General features: G+C 41.2%; 1 protein-coding gene across 3 annotated transcripts in view; it reads left to right on the top strand.

Moving 5' to 3' along the window:
- The window catches only part of LOC117051154 (fatty acyl-CoA hydrolase precursor, medium chain-like), a 34,730-nt gene extending 9,350 nt beyond the window's left edge, over positions 1–25,380 (top strand). For all 3 annotated transcript variants that reach the window (XM_033157281.1, XM_033157279.1, XM_033157280.1), the window contains 10 exons: positions 6,013–6,166; positions 8,119–8,223; positions 8,622–8,726; positions 9,250–9,285; positions 10,848–10,988; positions 11,079–11,159; positions 12,228–12,375; positions 13,635–13,766; positions 21,223–21,295; positions 25,118–25,380. In XM_033157281.1, coding sequence (XP_033013172.1) covers positions 6,013–6,166; positions 8,119–8,223; positions 8,622–8,726; positions 9,250–9,285; positions 10,848–10,988; positions 11,079–11,159; positions 12,228–12,375; positions 13,635–13,766; positions 21,223–21,295; positions 25,118–25,292 — 1,150 coding nt within the window. In that variant the 3' untranslated portion in view covers positions 25,293–25,380. The remainder of the gene's footprint in view (positions 1–6,012; positions 6,167–8,118; positions 8,224–8,621; positions 8,727–9,249; positions 9,286–10,847; positions 10,989–11,078; positions 11,160–12,227; positions 12,376–13,634; positions 13,767–21,222; positions 21,296–25,117) is intronic.
- The last annotated feature ends 402 nt before the right edge of the window (positions 25,381–25,782 follow it).

Below are 25,782 nucleotides of genomic sequence, written 5' to 3'. Positions count from 1 at the left end.
ATATTTATCTAGCTAAAGCCTATTCAACAGCTAATTCTGCTCAGATATTCAATTTTACACTATTAACTAAATAATCCTTAAATTTCTTCCAATCCTTCGACACCTTCTCCTCCCTCTGGTCTCGGATTCTCGCGGTCAGTTCAGCAAGCTCCATAAAGTCCATTAACTTCATCTGCCATTCTTCCACCGTTGGGATCTCTTCACCCTTCCAGTTTCTTGCCAATAAAATCCTAGCTGCTGTTGTGGCATACATAAAAAATACTCTGTCTTGGCTGGGTATCTGTTCATTGGTCATGCTCAAAAGGAAAGCCTCTGGTTTCTTACTAAAGGTAATTTTCATTACCTTTTGAGTTCATTGTAAATCTTATCCCAGAAGGCTTTAACCCTTGGGCAGTCCACCACATATGATAAAAGGTACCTTCCACTGATTTACATTTCCAACACAAGTTATTCATTGACGGTATCATCTTAGCGATTTTAACTGGTGTTAGATACCATCTATATAACATTTTCATAATGTTTTCTCTTAAATTATTACAAGCTGTAAATTGGATACCTTTCTTCCACAATCTTTCCCAGTCCTCTAACATAATGTTATGTCCCACATCTTTTGCCCATCTATCATTGTTGATTTAACCATTTCATCTTTCGTATGCCACTCTAGCAGCAAATATACATTTTGGAACGGTTTTTTGAATTCGATTCTATTAGCTCTGTTTCCAGTTTTGATTTTTCAACTTGAAAACCGATCTTCTGTCTGCCTTTAAAATCTCATAAATTTGATGATATTGCAGCCAGTCGGTGACCTCGCCTTTTACCTGGTCATAACCTTTCAGTTTAAACGATTCACCTTCCTGCTGCAATATATCTATATATCTTAACCATCTTGCAGACATGTTAGGTCTCTTGTAAGCCTTTGGCCTCCACTGGTGACATCCATCTAGGGGTCTTTCTCTCTAACAAGTCTTTATACCCACCCAAACCTGATACAAGGCTTTTTCTAACTATATGGTTTTTAAAAGTCTTGTGGACCTTGGCCTTGTCGTACCAAAGATAAGCGTGCCATCCAAACATGTTGTCAAAGCCTTCCAAATCTAAAACATCAGTATTTTCCAATTTAAACCAATCTTTCAACCAGCAAAAGGCCGCCGCTTCAAATAAATCCTTAGGTCCGGCAGAGCAAAGCCTCCTCTCTCTTTAGAGTCCGTTAAAATCTTGAATTAATTCTGGGCTTTTTCCCCTGCCATAAGAATTTTGATAGGTCCTTTTGCCATGTTTTAAAACAATCCAACTTATCTAAAATTGGAATGGCTTGAAATAAAAACAGCATCCTGGCAAGACATTCATCTTCACAGCAGCTATTCTACCCATTAGTGAGAGTTCAATCTTGTCCATATCTCTAAGTCCTTTTTTATCTCGGTCCACAGCTTCTCATAGTTGTCCTTGTACAAGTTCAGGTTTTTTGCAGTGAGATTGATCCCTAGATATTTTTACATTTCTTGGCCAAACTGAGGCCAGGTAGATTCTTGTAGCACTTGTGATTGTTCTGTTTTCATATTTTTAGTCAACACTTTGGTCTTCTGTTTGTTAAGTTTGACGCCGGCTACCTGCCCATACTTCTCGATTAATTCCAATGCTTGGGGACACTACTTTCAGGATCTTGTAGGGATAACATTAAGTCATCAGCAAAGGCACGTACCTGTATTCCTTCTCTCCCACCCTTATTCCTTTAATCTGGTTCTCTTTTCGTATCATATTTAGAAGAACCTCCAGGACCGTAATAAATAATAAAGGGGAGATAGGGCACCCTTGTCTTGTTCCTTTTTCCACTCTGATCTCCTCCGATATCACACTGTTAATTATAATTTTAGCTTTTTGTTCTGTATAAATGGCATTGATGCCATTCAAAAATCGTTGTCCAACTGCCATTCTTTCCAGATTTTTCTTCATAAATGTCCAAGAAATATTATCAAAGGCTTTTTCTGCATCTATAAACATCAGTGCCGCATCCGTATTTATATTTTTTTCCAGTTTCTCTAGGATGTCCACAACTATTCTAGTATTGTTACTCAGTTGTCTTCCTGGTAAAAAACCTGCTTGATCTTTGTGTATATAATCCTTGAGCACTCTTTTTAATCTTGTAGCCATAACATTCGCAAAAATCTTATAATCCACATTTAACAAAGAAATTGGACGATAATTTTTCATATTGGTCTTGTCTGTATCTGGCTTCGGAATCAGTGTGATATAGGCCTCTTTCCATGTCTCTGGTGCCCTATCTCCCTCTAATATGCTATTGCAAACTTCTTTTAAAGGCTGTGATAGCCAATCTTTCAAACTTTTATAGTATTTTGCGGTTAAACCATCTGGTCCTGGGGCCTTTCCTATCTGCATACTGTTGATTGCTTCTTCAATCTCTTGTGTCGAAATAGGGTGGTTGAGTATTCTTAATTTATCTTCTGGGACTTTTTGCAATCCATTTTTCTCCAGGAATTGGTCTATCTCTATTTCGTCTATCTTCTCCTCCTTGTACAATTGTTTGTAAAACCTTTAAAAATGCCATCTAATTTCCTCTGGATTCTCCACCATCTTTCCATTTACTTCTAAATTATTGATGATATTTGCTTTTTGTCTTTTCTTTAGTTGCCAAGCTAGTAGTTTTCCACACTTATTTGCTGACTCGAAGGATCTCTGTTTCATCATTTTAATCTTCCATTCGATGTCCTGATTTATGATTTTAGCATATTGGGATTGCAAGTATTTTATTTCTTTTTGTATTTTTTGATTCTTAGGGTGTCCTCTTAGTTCTTTCTCTTTCCCTTGAATTAGTTTCAAAAGTCTTTCCATTTCTGCGTTTTGTTGTCTCTTCTTCTTTGCCTTTTCACTTATCAGGAACCCTCTCATTACTGCTTTGCTTGCATCCCAAACAGTCCTCTTTTCCACCTCCGAATTTAATTGAATTGAAATACTCCTTCATCTTTTTTACTGCCCTTTCTACTAGCTTGGTATCTCTCATCAAGGTGTCATCCATTCTCCATCTAAAGGAGTCCTTGGAAATTAGTTTTAGATTTGCTTGTACAGGGTTATGGTCTGAAAATGTTTTGGGGCCAATTTCTGCTTTGCATAATTTCGGTGTCAATTCGTTCGATATCCAAATATAGTCTATTCTCGACCATGACTGCTGAGGTTCACTGAAAAAAGTTGCCTCTGTTTCCATAGGATTTCTTAACCTCCAAGCGTCCACCAAATTTAGATTGTCAACCATTTCAAAAAAAGTCTTCGGCAGTTTCCCCTCATTCGTTAATTTGGCCCTCTGAGATCTGTCCATTAGTGTGGAAACTGCCCCATTAAAATCTCCTAGGCATATTAGTCTATAGTCCAGATATTCCAGCAGCATGTCATGAATCTTTTTATAAAAAATTGACTTACCATCATTAGGTGCATAAAGTCCCAGAATCAAAAATTTTTCGCCTTGTACTTTAATTTCAATTGCAATGTACCTCCCTTCTTCATCTTTAAATAGCTGTCTTGGGCTGTATTTCTCTTTCGCATATATTACCACCCCTCTCTTCTTGACTTTATCCGATGATATAAATTCTTGGCCTAATTTTTTGTTTTGTAGAATTCTTCTGTGTCGTCGAACCACATGGGTCTCCTGTAGACATATTATATCTAAATTCTTCTTTTCCAAACTGTAAAACACTCTGTGTCTCTTTGGTCTCTGGTTCAATCCCCGAACATTCCATGTCATCAGTTTTAGAGCCATTTTGTAAGTCTTTATTCTGATCCTCCTGTCGCTAGGTCTTTCTTGTCTTTTTCTGGATCACTTGGGTCTCCTGTTCCTGGTGTCCCTGATGGTGGAAGCACTCCTGGGGTTCCTGGAGGTGGAAACACTCCCGGTAGTCGGTACATAAACACTGGGTCTAGAGCAGAACCCTTGAAGTCTTCCAGATGTTTGTCTAAAAACTTTTGCTTGTCAGCCAGGGATCTTATCCTGATTCTTTTTTCTTTAAACAAAAAAGTCAGTCCTTCTGGGAATTCCCAGCTAAAGGAGATATTTCTTCTTCTTAGCTCAGCTGTTAAATCGTTATATGGTGCTCTTTTATCCAGGAAAAATTTGGGGATGTCTTTAAAAAGCACAACTCTATTTTGCTGTACCACTAGGTTGTTCTTGTAGTGAAGGTCCAAGATATAATCTCTTTGATATCTGTTGTTCAACACAATAAGACAGTCACTCACCGTCTTAGAGCTTTTCTTTCCTTTAACACCAAATCTGAAGGCCTTCACTATGAGTGCTGAGACTTCGTCTTCTTTCAAATGCCAAAATGTTGAGAATTGAGTTACGATGAAATCCTTTAGGCTTCCCTCCTCCAGTTCTGGTAGGCCTCTGAGACGGAGGTTTCCTTCTCTCTGTTGTAGTTGCAGAAACGCAAGAGATTCTTCCACGCTTCTCTGCCTGGATCCAATTTTTTCTATATTCTCCAGGTCAATATTGTCTAGCTTCTGTTCCACTGTCCGAATTTTCTCTTTTACTACCTTAATTTCCTCTGTCTCCTTTTTCAAGACAGTGACCTCCTGAGCAACTTTATTAATTTCTTCTCTATTCTTCCTCACGTTTTGCTCAATTTGACCAATAGATGCTTCAAGTCTTTGGGAGGATTCTTTTATTTCTGCTTGTAGTTTCTCCGTTGCAGAGTTTACTGTTGAGTTAACAGAGTTTACTGAGGATTGTGTCTGTTTCACATCCTCAGAAACTTTTTTCAGTCCCTCTGTAATTTCTGCAATGCTTGAAGTTAATTTCTCAATAGCCTGGGCCATTTGTTCTTGTGTAGTTAAGGAGAAGGAGCTCTTTCTTTGTTGTGTTTTAGCTCTTGTACTTTCTTGCATATCTTGTTCCCTTTGCAGCTGCAGTCTCAAGGTCACACCAGTTTTGGTAATTGTCCCAGACATTCACAGTGGAAAGCCAACAGTCCCAAAAGTCGACACCAGGTGGCCAGCAATTCTATCCAGATAACAAAGAGGCAACAGAGCAAACCAAAAGTCCCAGGCAGATCCAGGCAGTTTCAACCAGTTCTAACCCCCGAAAATAGGCAAAGATCCTTATAGTTTAAAGTTCTAAAGTCTCTCAAAAGTCAAGAAGAAGTTAGTTACCAACTGCCCAAGGCAACAATAAAATTTTGTTTAGTGTATCCACCAAGTCCACAATGTTTCCTGGGCTGCAGACGGCCACAAAAAAAGTTTACCCAGTCTCTCTCTGGAAACAGTTGCAAATAAAAAATAATCCAAGGGAGAAAAAATGGCAACTAAATTGCGCTGCCTGCTTACTGACCCGGAATCCTATCCAGAGGGTGAAGCAGTGTCTTCTTCAGTTGCCATTCTCGGTTTTAAGTCTTAATAAACAGTTTAAACAACTTTACAGTCACTTTAACAAAGTTCAGCAGAGTTAGCAAAACTTTTTCCCGTTAGACGCGGCTTAGCGCTCTTGCCGCTACCTCGCTCTGTCAGCAGTTCAAAGAGAGCGGGCTTCCTTTTCAGGTTCCTCTGTAAGATTTACACGTCAAAAGTCTTAGTTCCAGCAAGAAAAGCAGATTTACTTACAGAGTCTCTACAGCAGTCCAAGTTAGGAAGTGTCAGATGCTCAGGTAAGGCGAAATCGCTGCTTCGTTCCTCGGGGGCAGCCGACTCTTCAGTCCCGTGTCAGCGCTCCGTTCACCCGTTCTCCCCCCTTACGAGGGTCGATCGGGAGCGGAGATGACACGTCTGGGACCCACGAGTCCGGAGTCCACAGGACGCTCTTCCTGTGGTTTTAAGGGGCCCGTGGCGCAGGCACTGAAGCCCCTGTAGCCCACCGGGGAACCGGAGCTTCTCAGCTCCCGTCCGCCATTACCCGGCACCTAACCGGAAGTCCTGAAAATAAGGAATGTTGACTATTTCCTTATGTAGATGTCTTTTTTCCTAAATCGCCCAAATACCACCTGAGCCTATCATTTCTCTGCTTCTTTTTCATTCCAGTACTGGTGATGAGTTTGCACGTGGAAACTGGGGCCTCCTGGATCAAGTGGCAGCTCTCCAGTGGATCCAAGAGAACATTGCATTCTTTGGAGGAGATCCTGGATCAGTTACTATATTTGGAGAGTCTGCAGGTGGATTCAGTGTTTCTGCCCATGTAGGTTCATCGCGATCATAACATGTGCTATTTAATTTATGATTCATTTGTTTATTCTTTGTTTATAGAATTTCCAGGCTTTCTATTGCAAGTGATTAGCTATAAAACTAAGTAAATATTATATTTGTTATATTGCTCCATAAACCTAAGATTAATAATGTGAAGAAACTATCCTGAAAACAACTCAAGAGTGTTTTAACTGAAATGTTGTGTTAAAAAAAACTGGAATAGGAAAACTTATAAAACAAAATGGGCAACTGATAATGAAGGCAGTTTTTTCTTTTGCAAATTAATGTCACTCTGAAGCAGTTTAATTTGAGAATAAACTTATAGTTGATTTCTATTACTCAGATAGAAATTGGAAAAGAGCATATTTAACCTTCTAACGGTCAGTGGTTCTCTCACCAGCCCCGCCCCCAGGCGATGAACTGCCATGACTAATAGTGAAATGTGGGGTGGGGTTCAAGGCCTGGCCCTGCTTACGAGGCAAGCTGGGGACAGCCGTTTAATACCCTTCAATATCTTATTATTTATACCCCACATATCTTACTGGGTTGCCCCAACCACTCTGGACAGCTTCCAACATATATAAAAACATAATAAAACGTTAAACATTTTTTTAAAAAAGCTTCCCTATATAGGATTGCCTTCAGACGCCTCAGGAGTCGAATAAATCAATACCCTCCAACATTTCTCCAATGAAAATAGGGACAGCCTAAGGAAAAGAGGGACAGCCTGGGATCAAATCAGAAACCGGGACGGCTTCTCTAAATCAGGGACGTCCCTGGAAAATAGGGACACTGTTTGGGGTAACATTCAAAGGGCAACAAATTGTGCCACATGCCAAGCAGGCTGTCTCTCTGGGGGAGACCATCCCTCCCAGCTTTGGTGGGTAACAGTTGAACCTAGGCAGGTTTGAAGTGTGTCAGAATTGCTAATCATCCACATTCAGGGTCAAAGTGGCTAATGCACTGGTTTTCAAACTTCCTTTTGGCAGACCTTCAGAACATTGGAGTGGATTGTAGACCACTCATATAGTTAATGCAGGGCTCTGCCCCTGTGTGTTGGGCTCCACCGTTGCTCCCCTTAACTGAGGGTGTGCCATAGTCCTGACACCCTCACCTGTGCCTGCACTTTGGAGGGATGGGGCCCAGGGTGAAGGCGGCATTACAGACAGCGGCGTAGCAAGGTAAATTGGTACCCGGGGGCAAACAATTTTTTGTTACCCCCCCCCCCAGGCATGGGAAGGTCAGGTGGTACCCGGTGCGGAAAATTTCTTGTCAACCCCCCCATTGATCCCCCCCCCCCCGCAAAAATGGATTTACGTTATTTCATATATATTTTTTACAAAGGAATAATAACAAGTAATAATAATAATAAAACTTTTATTTATATTCCACCCTCCCCGGCCAAAGTCGGGCTCAGGGTGGCTAACATCAGATACATAACATTGGTATAAAAATCAAACAATAATTAAATTACCTCCTAAAAACATCTCAAAATCAGATTAAAGTCTAATTAGATGGCTTTCCACAGGGTTAGGTTTGGGAACAGTAAGTGTTCTCTAAACTGAAATTTCAGCCTTCATGACATAGGAAAACAGCCAAGTGAAGAGCTATTTTGGGGGAGGAGGGTTAAGATATTAACCGATATGCATGAAATTTCATATATAGCTATATAATCCCTAGTGTAGTAAGATAAGACCTTCGGAGCAGGCATTAAAAAAAAAATTCAGAAAAAAATTGTTCCTTGATAATTTGTCACCCCCTCTATTATGGAACGTGGGGCGGCCCGCCCCCCTTGCTATGCCCCTGATTACAGATCTTCTCGCTGAGGAGACCCTGAGGAAATCCAGCTCCCCTCAGGAGGAATGTTTGGACACCCTTTTGGAAATAGGAGTGATATGGCAAGGCTGTGACTAAGATATTTGCTTTCCCTGCTTCCCTTCTCAGGTCATATCTCCTCTGTCAAAGGGTTTGTTCCACAAAGCCATCTCTGAAAGTGGCGTTTCTGTCATGGATGCTATCATAGAGGTTAATCCACAAGAGTTTGCAAAGGTCAGTGTTTGAAAATAGTCCTGGTAATATAGACAGAAATGGCGAGGGAGGGCAGCTAGAGCTGAAAGTGTGTGCTGGTCCAATGAGTTTCCTTTTGGAGCTATGTTGCAATTTTAAAACCAAAACAAGAAGTGGCCTGTTTCTTAGGGTGACATGCAACTGTCTCAGGGTTCTTACATCTGTCTCAGGATGTTGTGGGGGGGACGACTCTGTGTGTTGCACACTTACCGGTAGTTACATGGCGTTGAATGGTTCTCCTCTGCCCTCCTCTGCTCCTTTTCTTTACACCTCGCTGTGTCCACACAAGTATTAAAAATATTTCTGCTTCTCCTGATGGAGCAGAACGGCCTGTTCTTTCCGATGCTCAGCCAGGACTGGTTTCTTTCTCATGGTTGCAGAAAATTGCTGCAACCGCTGATTGTCCGACATCCAGCTCAGTCGAGATGATTCGTTGCCTCAAGGGAAAGACGGAGAACGAGATCCTACAGACGACTCTCAAGATGGTAAATGTTCTGCAATCTGATGCTGCCCTGTGCATAGATAGGGAGATAAAAGTATTGATAGAGGTTAAGGAATCTCAAAGTGAAACTGGATGTAGAAATGTTAATAATAATAATAATGGCACGATCATTTTTAGTCCTCCTATCCCTGTTCCATCACTGCATGAGAACTGAGTATGCTTAGTGGCTATGAAATGTTACCAGTTGGGAGGTGGGAAGCACTACAGGTAAGTAAGGGAGCAGGGAGAGAGTGGATTGCCCTGCGTGAGTGGAGCTCCTCACACCTTGGAGCCTGTCCAGCAGGCTGGCAGCACAAGCCCAGAAGAGAAACTGCTCCTGCAAATGTCCTGCTGGTTGTTTAATCCGCTTCCTTCTGCTTCCTTTGACCTCTTCTGCCCTGTGCACAGCTCCCATTCTTTTCCTATGTGTAGGACAATTTCTCAGTGATTTATGTCTGCAGACCTTTTAATAGGAAAAAGATCGTTTGACACCTGTCCTCTCCCCTTCCCCCTTCCCGTGATTGCAGGATTTCACCAGATTGCATCTTGGCGCAGAAGAAAAAGTGAGTAAATCAATGGGATGAGGATAGCCTGAGGAGAGGGAAGCAAGTGAGGAACACTTACCATGAGAACAGGCAGCAACAGCAGCCGACTGAGGGCAGCTCTAACTAAGCCTGTTTCTTTTCCAAACTGCAGGCAAGAGTTCTCTGCATCTCAGGATCCATAAATGGAATCCGGATGCACACTTTTATGTGGCTGGATATGTGGGAACGTTTATATAATATAGTTGCAGAGTTAAGCGTTCTTTATTTAAACCTGCACAGCAGCAAACGGCTGCTGACTCTTTTGAGTATTTCGTCCTTTTCTTGATTATCAATCCCTTTATCCGTCTCAAAATAAAGATACACATGAATCTCATTAATAACTGAAATAAAGTAATGTACTGACAGATTCATTCATGTACATATTTAGTTTACAAAACAAAAGATATAAACTATATAAACTATATTAGTGAGTCTCTTAACACATCTTTAAGCAGCAGCAGCCTAACGGACCAACAGACCAAAAACTAACTGACACAAAGTGGCAGTTGGTACTCCCTTAGAATGTTGGACTTGACTGACGTCCCACAGGATGCCCTGCCCCCCTTCTGTGTAATGATAAGAGTCATGTCCACTGCTCTTCCCCCTTCTGCATCTGCCGCCACCTACTATTGGCATTGGCTCTCAGAAGGCTGTCTATATGGCAATGTGACCCTCAAGCTGAAAAAGACTCCCCAGCCCCCATTTTATAAGATGTCCTGTAATCTTGTTGATGTTAAGTAGCAGCATCCTGGTATTTTTTTTTTTTAATGGAACCGGACCTTTTTGTACAGGCTTGGCCTAATTTAAAATGTTCCCTGGTGCACCCAAAATTGAAACCACCCCTCCTGACATATCTGGCTGTCCTCTGTGTATTAATGATACCTCGGCTCCACCTGCCTAGCTGGCCCTGTGCGTAGAACAAGGAGCGTTTCTGAGGAAGCAGCCTTGGATTTGAACTTCCTACTTAGTAATCAAAACTTTTCTCCCACACATGGTTACCTCTATCTGTGTGTCATTGATGCCAAATGGCACCACTGGGAATTGCAGCTCTGGGACAGATAAGCTACAGTTCCCAGGGATCTTTAGGAGCAGGGAAATGTGCTTCTACGGTAAGATACGAGTGTATGTATGCTTCTAAGATACGAGTGTATGTATGTGCCATTTGATGCTACAAAACCTTCACTTCTTGCCACTGATGGAGAGGTAGTCTTCTGCAGAAGACAAAGCCTAGGACAGTAGCTCCAGCTCCAGCTCCAGCCTCACAGAACAGCCCATGGAGCCCCACCCATATGGCTAAACAGAGCCAGCCTGGTCAACCAGGGCTGGCCCTTTTCTCATGTACTCTTCATGGCATTCACCTTTTGACCAGTAAGGGTGTGGGCCACAAACAGGCTTCACCACAAGAATTGCCTCCTGCCTTTAAGAGCAAGAGGAAGAGCAGGACATCGGACATATTTATGTTAGGCATAAATGAAAGTTCCAGCCCGGAAGACCGAAGCAAAAGCAAATAACTGATTTTTTTTATTCCTCCCTCCCTCCAGCACACTGTGTTCTACATTGCAAGTGTTGATGGTGTATTTCTTCCAAAAAAACCCAAGGACCTCCTTGAAGAGAAAAGGATCAATAATGTTCCATACATCATAGGCGTCAATAATCATGAAGGAGGATGGATTATTCCTAATGTAAGACATTGTGTGTGTATTTGAATGCACCCTTCTGGAGCCCCCTAGTGCTCACATCTAGAACTAGGAGCTCTGCTTTTTCTCCCCTAGATGCTGCAGTTGCCGGATGCCACGAAGGGGCTTGACAGAGAGATGGTCACTCTTGTGCTGCGCAGCTCAGAGCAAATCTTGGTAAGGGGGTTTCTCAGGCTGATTGGCTTTCTAATGTCTTTAGCCATACTTTCCCCAAGTGAATTGTTGCTTGGGGTGGCAAGGAATAGAGGGGCTTTTTGGGGATCCTTGATATTCACTGGCAGTTTTCTGGCTGTCTAAAGAACTTTTTAGATGGTATCTGAAGAAGTGTGCATGCACACGAAAGCTCATAGCAATAACAAACTTAGTTGGTCTCTAAGGTGCCACTGGAAGGAAAAAAAATTATTTTGTTTCGTCTACGGCAGACCAACACGGCTACCGTATTTTTCGGACCATAGGGCGCACCGGACCATAGGACGCACCTCATTTTTAGAGGAGGAAACAAGGGGAAAAAATATTTTTCTGGTTTTCCTCCTCTAAAAGCCCTGTTTTTTGAGGATCAGCTAAAAGTTTTGCAGCTTTTTTGCAAAGGGAAAAGCCCTGGTTTTTTGAGGATCAGCTAAAAGTATTGCAGCTTTTTTTGCAAAGGGGGAAAAGCAAAGAGGAAAAGTCCCATTTTTATGGGGTTGAACTCACATTTCTGCAGCTTCTAAAGGAAAGGGAGCCTTTTCTACAGTTTCCAGACAGATAATCTAATCAGCTAGTCACATGTCGCTGGGGAAACAAACAACCTCCCTCTGCAGCACATTCAACAAAGGAGGGAGGGGTTGAAAGGGAGCCGGGACTCTTATCTCTCTCCCGCTCTCTTGCTGATCAGCTGCTGAGCAGGATCCTTTCAACGCCCCCTTTTCTCTTTTTAAAATAAAAAGCATGATCCTCTTTTGGCCCCTGTGCAATTCAGCTCCAGGGACCACCATTCGCTCCATAAGACGCACAGATATTTCCCCTTACTTTTTAGGAGGAAAAAAGTGCGTCTTATGGAGCGAAAAATACGGTAACTACCTGTAACTAGATCTTTAGAGCATCTTCATCAAGGGGATGGCAGGGAAGGGAAATGACAGGATTCCCGGCAGAAGGGAATAATGTGGTTCAATGTTGCCCTTGTCCTTGAACATGGGGGAAGCTATGTTTTCAATATCTCTCCCTGCCTTTATCTGCCCATTGCAGGGTGTTGCTCCGGAGCACGTTCCTATAGTTGCCAATGAATATCTGAAGGATGTTAGTGACCCTGTACAGCTCAGGGACCAACTTCTCGAGCTGCTAGGAGATGTGGTATTTGTGGCTCCAGCCATTCTAACAGCGAATCTCCACAGAGGTGAGTTGCTGCATCACAGGTGGCCTTCGCTGGGCCAGTAGAAGTGAGCTAGCTGCTCACTAGGAATGAGGCATCAATTGGGTTTCATTGGGATTTTAATATGAACCTCACCAATTCACACTTTCTGAAACAAATGTGCAAAGTGAAACAGCTAGCCTTCAAAATTAGCATTTCTCCCAATTTTGTGATGCAATCCTCCCACCAAATAGTGTGTGCATCTGGGGAAAGTTTGAAGAAAAACATGCATATATTAGTGAAAACTACACATAAAAATGCATTGTGTTGGGGAAAATTGCTTGAAAAAATGTGTTGTTCGGAGAAACTTGCACTAAAAAGCTTGTGGGATTTCATGAGGACTTAACAAAAAAAAATTGCAAAAATGTGGAGCGCCTTCCTCCTGAATTGTTTACCCCCTCCATCCAAGATGTCTCCACTCATGACAGCTGCAAATGCTAAGCCCAGGTTGGTGTGTGAAGCATTTATTTGCTTCCACCGCTGAGCCTTCAGCATTAACTGCCTGTGGCTCTCTCAGAATGGCCATGCAAACATTTGGTTGGGGCAGGGAGATGGAGATTACCAGTACTTTCTTCCAGGAATGCTGGTTTTCAGTTTGAAGTCTGGGAAATAGTGGGTAGTATGCTAGTTGAGAGAACATCCCCTGGAACCTCCACAGCTCATGGAAAGAAGTCAAGAGTATGGGTTAGTCCCAGGAGTTAGTGAGCCCAATGAAAGGTTTTTCTTTCTGGTTTTGTATGTAACTTACGTGCTCCAGACTCAAGGTCTGAATGCTATGAAGTGTTTTTAAATGGAGATGAAAGCATTTTGACAGAGGCTTCACTTTCCTTGGATGCACACACACTATTTTTGGTCCCACTGTCACATCTGGTTTTGGAAACAGTTGAAAACTCTTCAAAAGCCTCTTTCTCCAGAGGCAAAGTGAAGTGAACACCTGCCCCACAAGCAGTGATCCCCCTTCAAACTGTCACCAACTCTCTGAAAAATGACTTCCGGTTCCAGTTCCAAAATCAAGAGTGGGGAATTAGAACTGGCTCACAGACTGAATCCAGAACTTCTCCCCCATAGCAGACCATTCTGGACCTAAATGAAAATGTTTTTTGTAACCAAACAAACAAACAAACAAACGGTTTCCTCTTGTCTTCTTCCACCAGCCACTCAGTCAACATATTGCTTTATATTTATTTTGGATAATGTGCCAAAGAATGCCCCCTTCTCACAACGTCTTTGTTTTGTTTTTTCAGATGCTGGTTACCCAGCCTATGTGTATGAATTTCAGCACCGTCCAAGTTCATCCTTGGGCTTTAGACCAGACTATGTTAAAGCGGACCATGGAGATGAAATTGTCTTTGTCTTGGGGAAACCTTTCTTAGCAGGTGAGGTGCTTCTGTTCTCTAAAACTTTTTACATTTCATTTTTATCAATTAATGATATTTTGGTTCCATCTGCAAACAATGGGCATATGATCACATCTAAACAGGATGTTTAAACTTCAGGATTGCTGGTGGTCACAGAGGGGCTGTGGGTGGCCGCATTTTGAAGACTCTTAAAGTGTTGTCAAAGGCAGATCCACATGCAATTTGTTAACAGAAGTCACATTTTAAGGTTGTGAAAGTATGAACCACTGTTGCCAATCCAACACTTCCCACCCCTCTCTCTTCTGGTCCTGGCATCCCAGCATTGTTTGCATGAGTGACTATCACTGAGCCTAAATGGCAAGAGGAGTGAAGCTATGGAGGAAAGCTGCAGGAGTTCCATTTTCACCAGACAGTGAAGCTCTTTCGAAGCTTGTCTCCCTAATCTCTAGGACTCCTTAGTGAGGATCTTGTGACTCCAGCTACAATCAAACAGAACAAAAGTGACCTACACTATTGGCCAAAATTGTGGAAACCTTTTGGGAAAAGTGTATTTCTGAGGTTTGATGGCTCATAACATCACTTTTTTGGAGTAATACCATAAAATTATCTATCAATTGAAACATAATTTAATGAAGAATACAATGCAGCAAGGTTTGTTCAATTATCTGTATTCTATCAAAAGATAAAGCCAAATAACCAGAAAAAGGAAGCACAACTTGCTTAGGTTGATATGCAGTAGCTTTCCTTCATTTGAATGTAGCCAATGAGCATGAGTGTTTAGAGAGCCAATCAGGTGTTATGAGCCATAAAACTTTGGAAATACACTTTCCCCCAAAGGTTTCCACAATTTACTTCCGGTGAAGCGCCATTCCGTGTAGTCGGGAGCTCTCTCAGCTCTGAGAGGGCTCTGGTGTTTTCGGGTCTGGAGCTACCGCAACCACGCTGCGGGCTCCGTTCAAACCTCAGGAGGAGCGTCCTGAGGACCTGGGATCTAGCGAGTGCCAGACGTGTCATCCCGGCTCTTGAGTAGACTTAGTAAAGTCTGCTTAAGCGAGCGGGGCTCTGGCACCGCACTGAAGATCTACCAGTTGCCCGAGAAGCACGAAGCAGCGGTAACTGATGGATTTGAGTGCTTTGCTTTCCCTCAATTTGGATCTAAAACAAGGACTCTGTAAGTACTGAGCATAATTTGAACTTAAAGTTTTCAAATTTGGCTTACGGAGAGAGATTGAAAGAGGAAGTCCGTCTCTCTCTGACAGCAGCAAGATCAAAGTAACGCAAAAGTGCTGGAGCCGTGAAAGACTGGTTGCTAAGTTTAGCGCTGATTTTGTAGACTGTAGAAGTCCCTTTTTAGGGCAAAGACTGTGGAATTTTGCTGTTTTCTTCCTGTGGATTACAAATATTTAAGAAGACACCGCTCACCCTCTGGATTAAGGAGTCTGGGTCAGTTAGCGGGCAGCAGATACTTTGTATTAAGTTGTTTCCGACAATCATTTCCAACTGGATACTTTTTGATTTCTGCTACTGTTCAATTTGAAACTGTTTATGTTGCACTGGAACTTGGATTATAAGTAACAACTGACTTGGTTTGACTTAGTTTGGATACTTTTCTTGGCTTTGGAAGACTTTTAGATACTTTGAGTGTCTAAGATTGCAATAAGACTGTGGAGCTGGAACTGCAAGGGGACTCTTGTTGTGAAGGAAGTTGCTGGTGATTGCTCTGTTCTTTGGCTCTGCTTTTTAGCCACCTGGTGTTTATTTAAAGGATTGTTTGGGTTTTGGCTCACTGTGGCTCACTGTGGCTGAGGTGACCTTGAGCTCTCAGCTGCAGTTTGTTTTGGAAATGCAAGATACAACACCAACTACAAGGTCCAAATAAAAAAAAGAACAAAAGGAAGAATTGAAGAGGAAAGCCTCTGTTTCGAAAACTATTGAAGAGCAAATGCTTGCAGCTATTGAAAAAGTAAATGCCAATCTGCAGGCAGTTGCAGAAAAATTGCAGAGTGATATCAAAGATTCATCAGACAGATTGGACAGTTTGATTAAAGCTGTGGATAAGACGGTGAAGGAGAACACTGCGGCAATTGATAGGATTGGAAAAGAGGTTAAAGTAAAAAGAATCAGAAGAATTTAAAGAATTTTTTTAAAAGAATCAGAAGAATTTAAAGAAAAAATTAAGACTGTGGAACATAAACTTGAGAGTTTTGATGAAGGAAAAATTCAGAGGCTTGAAAGTCAACAAAGGGTCGTGCAAGAATCCCTTGCTTTCCTTCAACTGAGGGAGAGAGACAAACCTAAGATTGAGGAATCTTCCTGAGCTGGAGCAAGATAGCTTGAAGGATTATATAATTAAAGAATTTTCTACATTCTGGCAATTGGAAGAAAGTGATTTGGCAGCATTCATTGTAAAGGCCTATAGATTTGGAGCCAAGGGAAAGAAAAACCCAAAGACAGTGAATGATTGTATGGTGGTGTTTCAGAATAGAGTCCAGAGAGACCAGATCCTTGATCTTCATTACAAGAATAACCTGGTGGTTCAACAGAAACCTGTCATCATCTACAAGGACATCCCACATTACTTCCTGAATCTGAGATTTGATTACAACGACTTATCGACTGAATTGAGAGCAAGAAGGATCCCCTTCAGCTGGGAATTTCCACAAGGCCTAACTTTCAAGTATAAAGAAAGAAGAGTGAGAATTAGATAGTTTGAGTACAAGAAGAAATTTCTGGACAAATATGCAGCAGATTTTAAAGGATCCTCATTGGACCCGTCAAGATTGTACCCAGCTGGATTAGGAGGATCTGGAACAGGAGAGGAAGAAGAGAAGAAGAATTAGAAGGAGCAACAGGAGGCAGTGCAAAGTAAAATGGCATTGAAAGTGTTGACGTGGAATGTTCACGGTCTGAACCAGAGGCCGAAGAGACACAGAGTATATCATGCATTAGAAAGAAAGAATTTGGACCTAATTTGTTTACAGGAGACCCATGTAATCCGGCACCACAGAAGGATTTTACAAAATAAAAAACTAGGCCAAGAATTTATATCATCAGATAAAGTCAAGAAGAGAGGAGTTGTGATTTATGCAAAAGAGAAATACAACCCAAGGCAGCTGTTCAAGGATGAAGAAGGGAGATATATTGCAATTGAAATTAAGGTACAAGGCGACAAATAGTTAATATTGGGAATTTATGCACCAAATGATGGAAAGTCAATCTTTTATAAAAAGATCCATGACACTCTTTTGGATTATTTGGATTACAATATTATTTGCCTCGGAGATTTTAACGGGGCAGTTTCCACTTTGATGGACAGGTCTCAAAGGACAAAAATTACAAATGAAGGGAAACTGCCCAGAACTTTTTTTGAAATGGTGGACAATTTGGATTTGATAGATTCATGGAGATTGAAAAACCCAACTGAAACAGAGGCAACTTATTTTTCTGAACCACAATTGTCATGGTCACGGTTAGATTATATATGGATTTCCAGAGTATTGGCACCTAAAATCCAGAAGGCAGAAATCTGCCCGAAGACATGTTCAGACCATAATGCTGTACAATTGGACTTAAAAATTTTCTCCAAGGATTCTTTCAGATGGAGAATGGATGATGCGTTGTTGAAAGACTCGAAGGTAACAGAAGAAGCCGCAAAAAAGATGAAAGAGTATTTTCAAATAAATTTGAACACACAAGTAAACAAAAGAATTGTTTAGGATGCAAGTAAGGCTGTGATGAGAGGGTTCCTTATAAGGGAAAAAGCTAAGAAGAAGAAGGAACAAAACTTGGAAAAAGAAAGATTGCTGGAGCAAATATAAGGAAAAGAGAAAAAATTAAGAGGGCACCCGAAAAATCAACAAATTCAGAAAGAAATAAAGATCTTGCAGTCCCAATACGCGAAATTACTTAATCAAGAGATTGAATGGAAAATTAGGTTGATTAAACAGAAAACTTTTGAATCGGCCAATAAATGTGGAAAATTGCTGGCTTGGCAGTTGAAGAAAAGACAGAAACTGAATACCATCACCAATTTAAAGGTAAAAGATAAGAATGTGGAGAACCCAGAGGAGATTAGAAAATGCTTCCAAAATTTTTATAAACAATTGTACAAGGAAGAGAAAGTTGAGTAGAGAATTATTGAACAATTCTTGGAAAAGAAGGGTTTGCATAAAATCCCAGAAGAGAAAGCTACAATACTCAACCACCCTATTACAAATCAAGAGATGGAGGAAGCAATTAACAAAATGCAGATTGGAAAGGCCCCTGGACCAGACAGACTGACAGCAAAGTATTACAAGCCCTTGAAAGATTGGTTAATTCAGCCGTTGAAGGAAGTATGTAATGGACTGTTGGAGGGAGGTAGGGCACCAGACTCATGGAAAGAAGCGTATATCACATTAATTTTGAAGCCAGATTCAGATAAAACATTAATGAAGAATTACCGACCAATATCGCTTTTGAATGTGGATTATAAAATCTTTGCAAATGTCATGGCCACGAGGTTAAAAAGGGTGCTGAAGGAATATATCCACAAGGACCAAGCAGGTTTTTTTACCTAGAAGACACATGAACAGTAATACAAGGAATATTGTGGATATATTGGAAAGATTAGAAATGAAGATAAATACAGAAGCAGCGCTGATGTTTATTGATGCAGAAAAGGCCTTTGACAATGTTTCTTGGTGTTTCATGAAGAAGAATTTAGAAAAGATGGAGGTCGGCCAAAGATTTATGAATGGCATAAATGCCATTTATAAAGAACAAAAAGCAAAGATCCTAATAAATAATGTGATATCCGAAGAAATTAGAATTGAAAAAGGAATGAGACAAGGGTGCCCTATCTCTCCTCTACTTTTTATAACGGTCCTGGAGGTCCTTTTGAATATGATTAGAACTGACGAGCAGATAAAAGGAATAAGGGTGGGAGAGAAAGAATATAAATTGAGAGCCTTTGCCGATGATTTGGTTCTATCCCTACAAGACCCGGAAACCAGTGTGCCTAAAGCATTAGAGATAATTGACTCATTTGGACAAGTAGCAGGATTTAAGTGAAATAAAGCAAAAACCAAAGTTTTGACAAAAAATATGTCACCTTTGCAGGCACAGAAGTTACAAGATCAAACTGGACTAAGTTTTGTTAATAAGGTAAAATATCTGGGGGTGAATTTGACACTGAAGAATCTGAACCTGTTCAAGGACAATTATGAAAAATTGTGGAACGAGATAAAAAGAGACTTGGAGATATGGACTAGATTGAAGCTGTCTTTGATGGGCAGAATAGCAGCCATAAAGATGAATGTATTACCAAAGATGTTGTTTCTATTCCAAGTACTTCCGATTATTGACAAGTTGGATTATTTTAGAAGGTGGCAAAAGGATCTAACTAAATTTATCTGGCAGGGGAAGAAACCTAGGATAAAATATAAGATTTTGACTGATTCTACAGAAAGAGGTGGATTTTCACTGCCAGATTTAAGAATTTATTTTGAAGCTGCAGCCTTTTGCTGGTTGAAAGACTGGTTTAAGTTAGAAAACACGGATGTGTTGGACTTGGAAGGACATGACAATGTATTTGGCTGGCATGCTTATCTTTGGTATGATAAAGTTAAGGCCCACAAAGCATTTAAGAACCATATTATCAGGAATGCCCTGTATCAGGTTTGGATTCGGAATAAAGACTTGTTGGAGAGAAAGACCCCCAGATGGTTGTCACCAGTGGAGGCTAAGGCCTATAAGAGACCTAATATGCCTGCAAAGTGGCCAAAGTATGCTGATATACTGGAACAAGAAGGTCAGAATTTTAAATTGAAAAGTTATGAACAATTGAAAGAGAAAGTATCTGACTGGTTGCAGTATTATCAGATAAATGAAGTTTTTAAGTTAGATAGGAAACAAGGCTTTCAGTCAGAGAAATCCAAGTTGGAAACTGAACTAATTGAACCGAGCACTAAGAATCTTTCCAGAATGTATAATTTGTTGCTAGAGTGGCATACAAAAGATGGAATGGTTAAATCAGTAATGATTGATTGGGCCAAAGATGTGGGACATAACATAATGCTGGAGGATACCTTCTATCACATGTGGTGGACGTGCCCAAAGGTAAAGGACTTCTGGGAGAAAATTTATAATGAACTTTAAAAAGTGTTGAAAAACACATTTACTAAGAAACCAGAGGCCTTTCTGCTGGGCATGACCAATCATGAGATTCCCAACAAAGATGGAATATTTTTTATGTATGCCACAACAGCTGCTAGGATTTTAATTGCTAAAAGATGGAAAACTGAAGAGCTACCAACAGTCGAAGAATGACAGATGAAGTTGATTGAGTATAAGAAACTCACAGAACTGACCGCGAAACTCCGAGACCAGAGGGAGGAGAAGGTGCAAGAAGATTGAAAGAAATTTAAAGAATATTTGAAACGACGTGAAAAGTTAGACATTTGAATTGAAGTCAGAGGATATTATAGGCGATAGCTATATAAAGTTAAGTTAAATAGGATATGAGAAGTTAGAATTGGGTTATGTGTGTATTTTGTTAGAAATAAGATTATGGATATAAGACGATAGTTAAGTATTAAGATTAGTTGAAAAAGAAGAAATTAAAAATGTTACAAAGTTACTATAGTATATTTGAAATGAACACAGAAGAGAGGACGTGAGGAAGTCCCCAAAATAAGGTTATAAATAAGATAAGTCTAGTTAAATAGTTGTTTGATTGTCAGGTTTTCTTTTTTGTGTTGTAGTGTATTGTATTAGTGTTTTTGTTTTGTATTTTGTATTTGGTAATTTGTATGTTTATTTTTTTGTATTTTTAAAAAATTATCAATAAATTCTTATTAAAAAACAAACAAACAAAGGTTTCCACAATTTTGGCCACTAGTGTATTAAGGGCTAGGTGACCTGTAGCAACGTATAGCAATTTTATCTAACTCATTTTTTTTCTGTCCCGTCCCCCCCGCCAAAGAGTCACTCTGTGTGTTATGTATACAGGCTGAACAGAAGGAGGAAGGGCTTATAGCATTAACACTCTGCTTCCCCATTAGGTTTCCAAGAGGATCTCCAAAGCCTCGTCTTTGGTTTCACAGAGAGCAAGTAATCATCCAGACTACCCGCCACCCAGTCCTATAACAATATTTTATATTGGCCTTTTGCTGTGATTTTTATTATTGTGATGATATTATTGTATTATTGATGGTTAAGTCTGGTCAAAGGCGATTATAGGGTGTGGCGTTCATCTCACTTTCAGGCCGAGGGAGCTGGCATTGGTCCGCAGCTTTCCGGGTCATGTGGCCAGCATGACTAAACCGCTTCGGGTGCAGCGGAACAGCATGGTTGTATCCAATGGGTGAAATTCAGTGAAGCTTTACTCAGAGTAGACCTACTGCAATTATTAATTAACTCTGAGTAAAATTTGAAAACCATCCCATAATCTTTAGAAATGGCTTACATCTGTATTTTTGTCTCTTGACTGCAGGTGATGCTACAGAGGAAGAGAAAAGGCTGAGCAAAACTGTGATGAAGTATTGGGCTAATTTTGCTCGCAGTGGGTGAGTAATAGAATAGAATAGAATGCTGATGTTGTGTTACTGTAGTATAGGCCTTTTTGAACCAGTGGGTTGAGAGAATGTTATGGGCACAAGTCACAAAATGGCTGCCATGAGGGTGTGGCATAACACAAATGGCATAACACAAAATGAGACCACAGTCATCGCTCCTTTACTCACTCTCTCTCTCACACACACGCTCCTCCAGGACAACCTATTGCTTAGCATGCAAAGCCAGCTATAACCTGCTAGCCCTCATTGTGGAGATACAGCTGTTAAAGGCAGAATAACACAGTTTCCCCTACCCTCCATAGTCAATCCTACACTAAAGTCTAGGCTGCCGTCAGATACCCACTTACCTGGGTGTATGTTGGGTTTAAAATTATACCTGAGCTGGTCTGATGTCAGTACTGTTTAAGAAACAGAAGATACAGGTGCCGGTGTGTTGTTCTTAATAAGCTGAAGCGTGGGCGTTACTCTGTGTATATAAGGCTCTGTCGCAAAGTGTTTAGTGCTCCTAGCTTTGGGAGTTGTGGGGAGTGTTGGAGGCTGGGAGTATGGGAGTGAGAGTTTTTTGATAAAGAGTATTTGTATTTAGTTTAACGGAGTCTCTGGAAGAAGGCTAGAAACTAACAGGGAGTTCTTACTTTGTTTATGTACATTAAACTCTAGTTTAGAAAAGCCTTTTTTTTCTTTACTCCTGGTGACTGCTTTAGCCAAGTCAGTTTTTCTGTTGCGTTTAATCTTTAACTTTGCTGGAAGCATACTTTAATGGGCCACTGTTAACTGGGGTGCAAGTTCTTCTTTTGCACCTTTGTTCAGTACCCAGTTATTTTCATTCAATAGAGTAAGCTCCATTAAACATTTACTTTGAAGGAGACATATAAATCCTTGTACTGTAAGTGAAAATACAGCAAATTTTTAATGAGGGCCTGGCCTCCGGCTTCTGCAGAACAGGAGACATACCTTGGCCTCTTCACCATTTGAATTTGCCATTCTGTTTTTTTTTTAATGAAAATTTATTGAAATTTTCTATTAAACAAAATACACAAAATACACACACTAAACAAACAACACCGAATAGACACAACAAAAACAATAAATCCTCTTCTTAATCTTCTTTACAATCTTAATCATAAGACTTCCTCACGTGATCTCTTCTGCGTTCATTTCTAATCTTCTTTAGTAACTTTCTAACATTGTAAAATCTACTTTCTTACATCTAAACATCATTAAACCATTATAATCCATTTATTCTTAAACCACAAATCCTATTCATAAAATCTATTTCCCAAATTTAATTTTTCTTATTATCATATCAACCTTCAAATTACACCTCACTACCTCATATATCCTCTTTTCACATAACTTCTTTAAACTGTTGCCAGTGTTTCCTCTGATTCCAATTATTATATAAAACACATATAATTCAAAACCAAAACATTTCTTCCATTCTCAAAATCCTGTTTTTCCTCCGGGGTCTGGGTGCCGTGGTCAGCCTTTCATGCCCTAATAAATTCCCCCTTACCCCACGCCTCTCCTGTCCATCTTCCTCCCCTTAGCCTTGCCCTTCCCCCAACGATCTCCCCCCCAACATTCCACCAGTTCCTTCAAATGTTGTTTTCTCTTCTTCAGAATGCAGCAGTCTTCATAACAGCTAGTTATAATGAATTCACAAAATATCTCTTCTCCACTCTCTTCTCGCTGTACATTCCATGGATGTTGTTGTTCAAAAGCTCCTGGGCTCTCACCCCAGATGCTGTCCTTACTTTTCAAAACAACAAGGGCTTCCCCCCTCTCACTGGGGAGCCTACCCAGTTCATGTTCCTGTACACATTCTTCTTCAAAAATTTCCACTGGATCAGCATTGTGGATATCATGTGGATATTTAAAACAAGCTTCCACAGTAGCCCCAATCCGCTCAAACGTTTTCACCACATTCTGCTGAAGTAAGTTCAGTTCAATCCATATTCTTTCCATTCTTTCAATTGTTGAGTCTAGAAGATCGTGGGATTTGTGTGGGCGGAGGATTACAGGGACTCAGTAATTTTCCAGCTACTTCATTCGACCCACAGCCGCCATTAGCCGGAGGATAGCAGAATCATAAAGTTGTAAATCCATAGTTGTAAATCCATAAAAAAGTCGTAAATCCATAAAAGCAGTCAATCTTAGTCTTAATCCTTTCCCCCTGCCGGGGTTTCAACAGTCCCTGAAATCAGCACTTAGCTTCAAAGCAATTCTAAACGGCAGCATTTCCTTATCGTTACTTTCCTCTGTCGCAGTAGAGTGAGACGGACTTCCTTATTTTAATCTCTCTTTGTAAGCCAAATTTTAAACTTTAGGTATCAAATTATTCTCCGTACTTACAGAGTCCTTGTTTAAGTCCAAATCAAAGGAAGAGCGGAGCGCTCAATCCAACAGTTGGTCCGCTGCTCAGTGCATCGGTCAGCAATGGCTTCTTCAGCACCACGACAGAGCCTGTCTCGCTCAAGCCTCCCTTTTACAAGGGTTGCCTGAGAGCCAGGTTGTCTTAAATGGTGCCCGCAAGAAAACCTTCCCTCGGGACACCCCTCCCGAGGGTTAACGGAGCCTGCAGCGCGGTTGCAGTCACTCCAAATTCCCGAGGCCACCGGAGCCGATCTGGCTCCCTGCTGTGCGGAATGGCGCTGCACGCCGGAAGTCCTGAATTTGCCATTCTGGGTGAGGAATTATTTAACATTCACACACACTTACTGTGTAGTATTTGCAATAAAATAACTTCTAGGGAGGGCCCACCACAGGAAAAAATGCACCCCGGTTGCTAGAGTAAAAGGAAGGATACACTACAGAGATTTCAAGGACCGCTGGAAATACAAAATAGAAAATTATTTCCAGTAGCACCTTAGAGACCAACTGAGTTTGTTCTCGGTATGAGCTTTCATGTGCATGCACACTAGTGTGCATGCACACGAAAGCTCATACCGAGAACAAACTCGGTTGGTTGGTCTCTAAGGTGCTACTGGAAATAATTTTCTATTTTGTTTCGACTATGGCAGACCAACACGGCTACCCACCTGTCGCTAGAAATACGTAAGTGAAGAAAGCACACTACAGGCAAGTGGACATTAGCAGCTGTTTAGGACCCTGGGGATCCTTACTGCATGATGGTCAGACATCTCATTTATCAATCAGAGGTCTGACTTCACCTGGTAGATTGAAGATGCCATGCTGGCTCATTTCAGACAAATTACTTAAAAGGATGGCTGCACATTTTGGTTGATAACTTTCTTTTTAGAAAGGCCAGAGACTACCTAAAACATAAAAGATTGGAAGTTTGGAGTCCAGGGACTCCAACAAAAGTGTTTGCACGTGAGGGCTGGCGGCCCCTGTCTTAGAAGATCACAGGATGAACATGAGCCAATAGTGAGATGCAGTTGCTTTGAAAGCTAATGCAATCGTAGACTTCATTGACAGAATCATGTCCAGATCATTGAAAACCATATAGAGTCAGTCTATCCTGCATTAGCCAGGCAGTACATGTAGTCTGGTGGTGAGATATATGGGGTGGTGAGATATATGTGCTATAGGCTTAAGGATTTGGCCATGAAGCAAAACCCCTGAGCCACAATCAGCACCATAAAACATAGATTTGCACAGCAATATAGGCAGGAGGGTGTAGTGGGAACAGCAGGAGCCTGTTCAGTTGGCTTGTGTGCCTTGCAAGGAGGTCAGGGTCCTACTTCCAGTGAAATGACCCCAAATTGTCCCACCATCACCCGGAAGAGTGAGCATATTTCGGAAAACTGATCCTGTGTGAAGCTGATGACCTCTTTTTATGGTTTCTAGGAACCCGAACGGTGCTGGCCTGGTGAACTGGCCCCTGTACGATGCGGCTGAACAATATTTGGAAATAGGCTTAAAGCAGAAGCCGGCAAAGAAGCTGAAGGAGCAAGCTGTTAACTTTTGGACCAGGATCTTACCTGAAAAAATAGCTGAAATCCAAAGGCGAACTGAATTATAAATCCTTAACCAGGCTCAGGTTGCTCCAACACAGGAGATACTTTTTGTTTCACTGGAAATGATTTCACAGAGAATTGTTATCCACAGTTTGACCTTTGGTCAGTTATTGTCCATTGCCCACCAATTTGTTGACCGCTCTCAAAATATAGATGGGGTTATGATTACATTTGCAATCTTCATAACTGATTGGCTTCTTTTAGGCCCGCAGCCTGATTAAGCCTCCTCATTCTGCCCCCCAAGACCATTTTTACCCTCCTTCCCTACAGCTCCATTAAGCATGATATGTCAGGTGCAGGGCAGGTAAAAGCCCAGCTCTGCTGGGAGGGGAGGAGGTTCTCTAGCACAGCTGTTTGGTGGCACCCATGATCAACTGGTGTTTGGGTTTTGTTGAGCTTGTAGCAAGGCATTCCACAGAGTCAGTGTGTGGCAAGGGGCTTGCAAAGCCTCTTGCAAGATGGTGCAGACGTCCCCTGTTCCCCTGGTATTGTCAG

The sequence above is a fragment of the Lacerta agilis genome, chromosome 8 (assembly GCF_009819535.1).
Source record: "Lacerta agilis isolate rLacAgi1 chromosome 8, rLacAgi1.pri, whole genome shotgun sequence".
NCBI lineage: Eukaryota > Metazoa > Chordata > Lepidosauria > Squamata > Lacertidae > Lacerta > Lacerta agilis.
The sequence above is the reverse complement of the archived record's forward strand: the minus strand, read 5'-3'. Positions and strand labels throughout refer to the sequence as shown.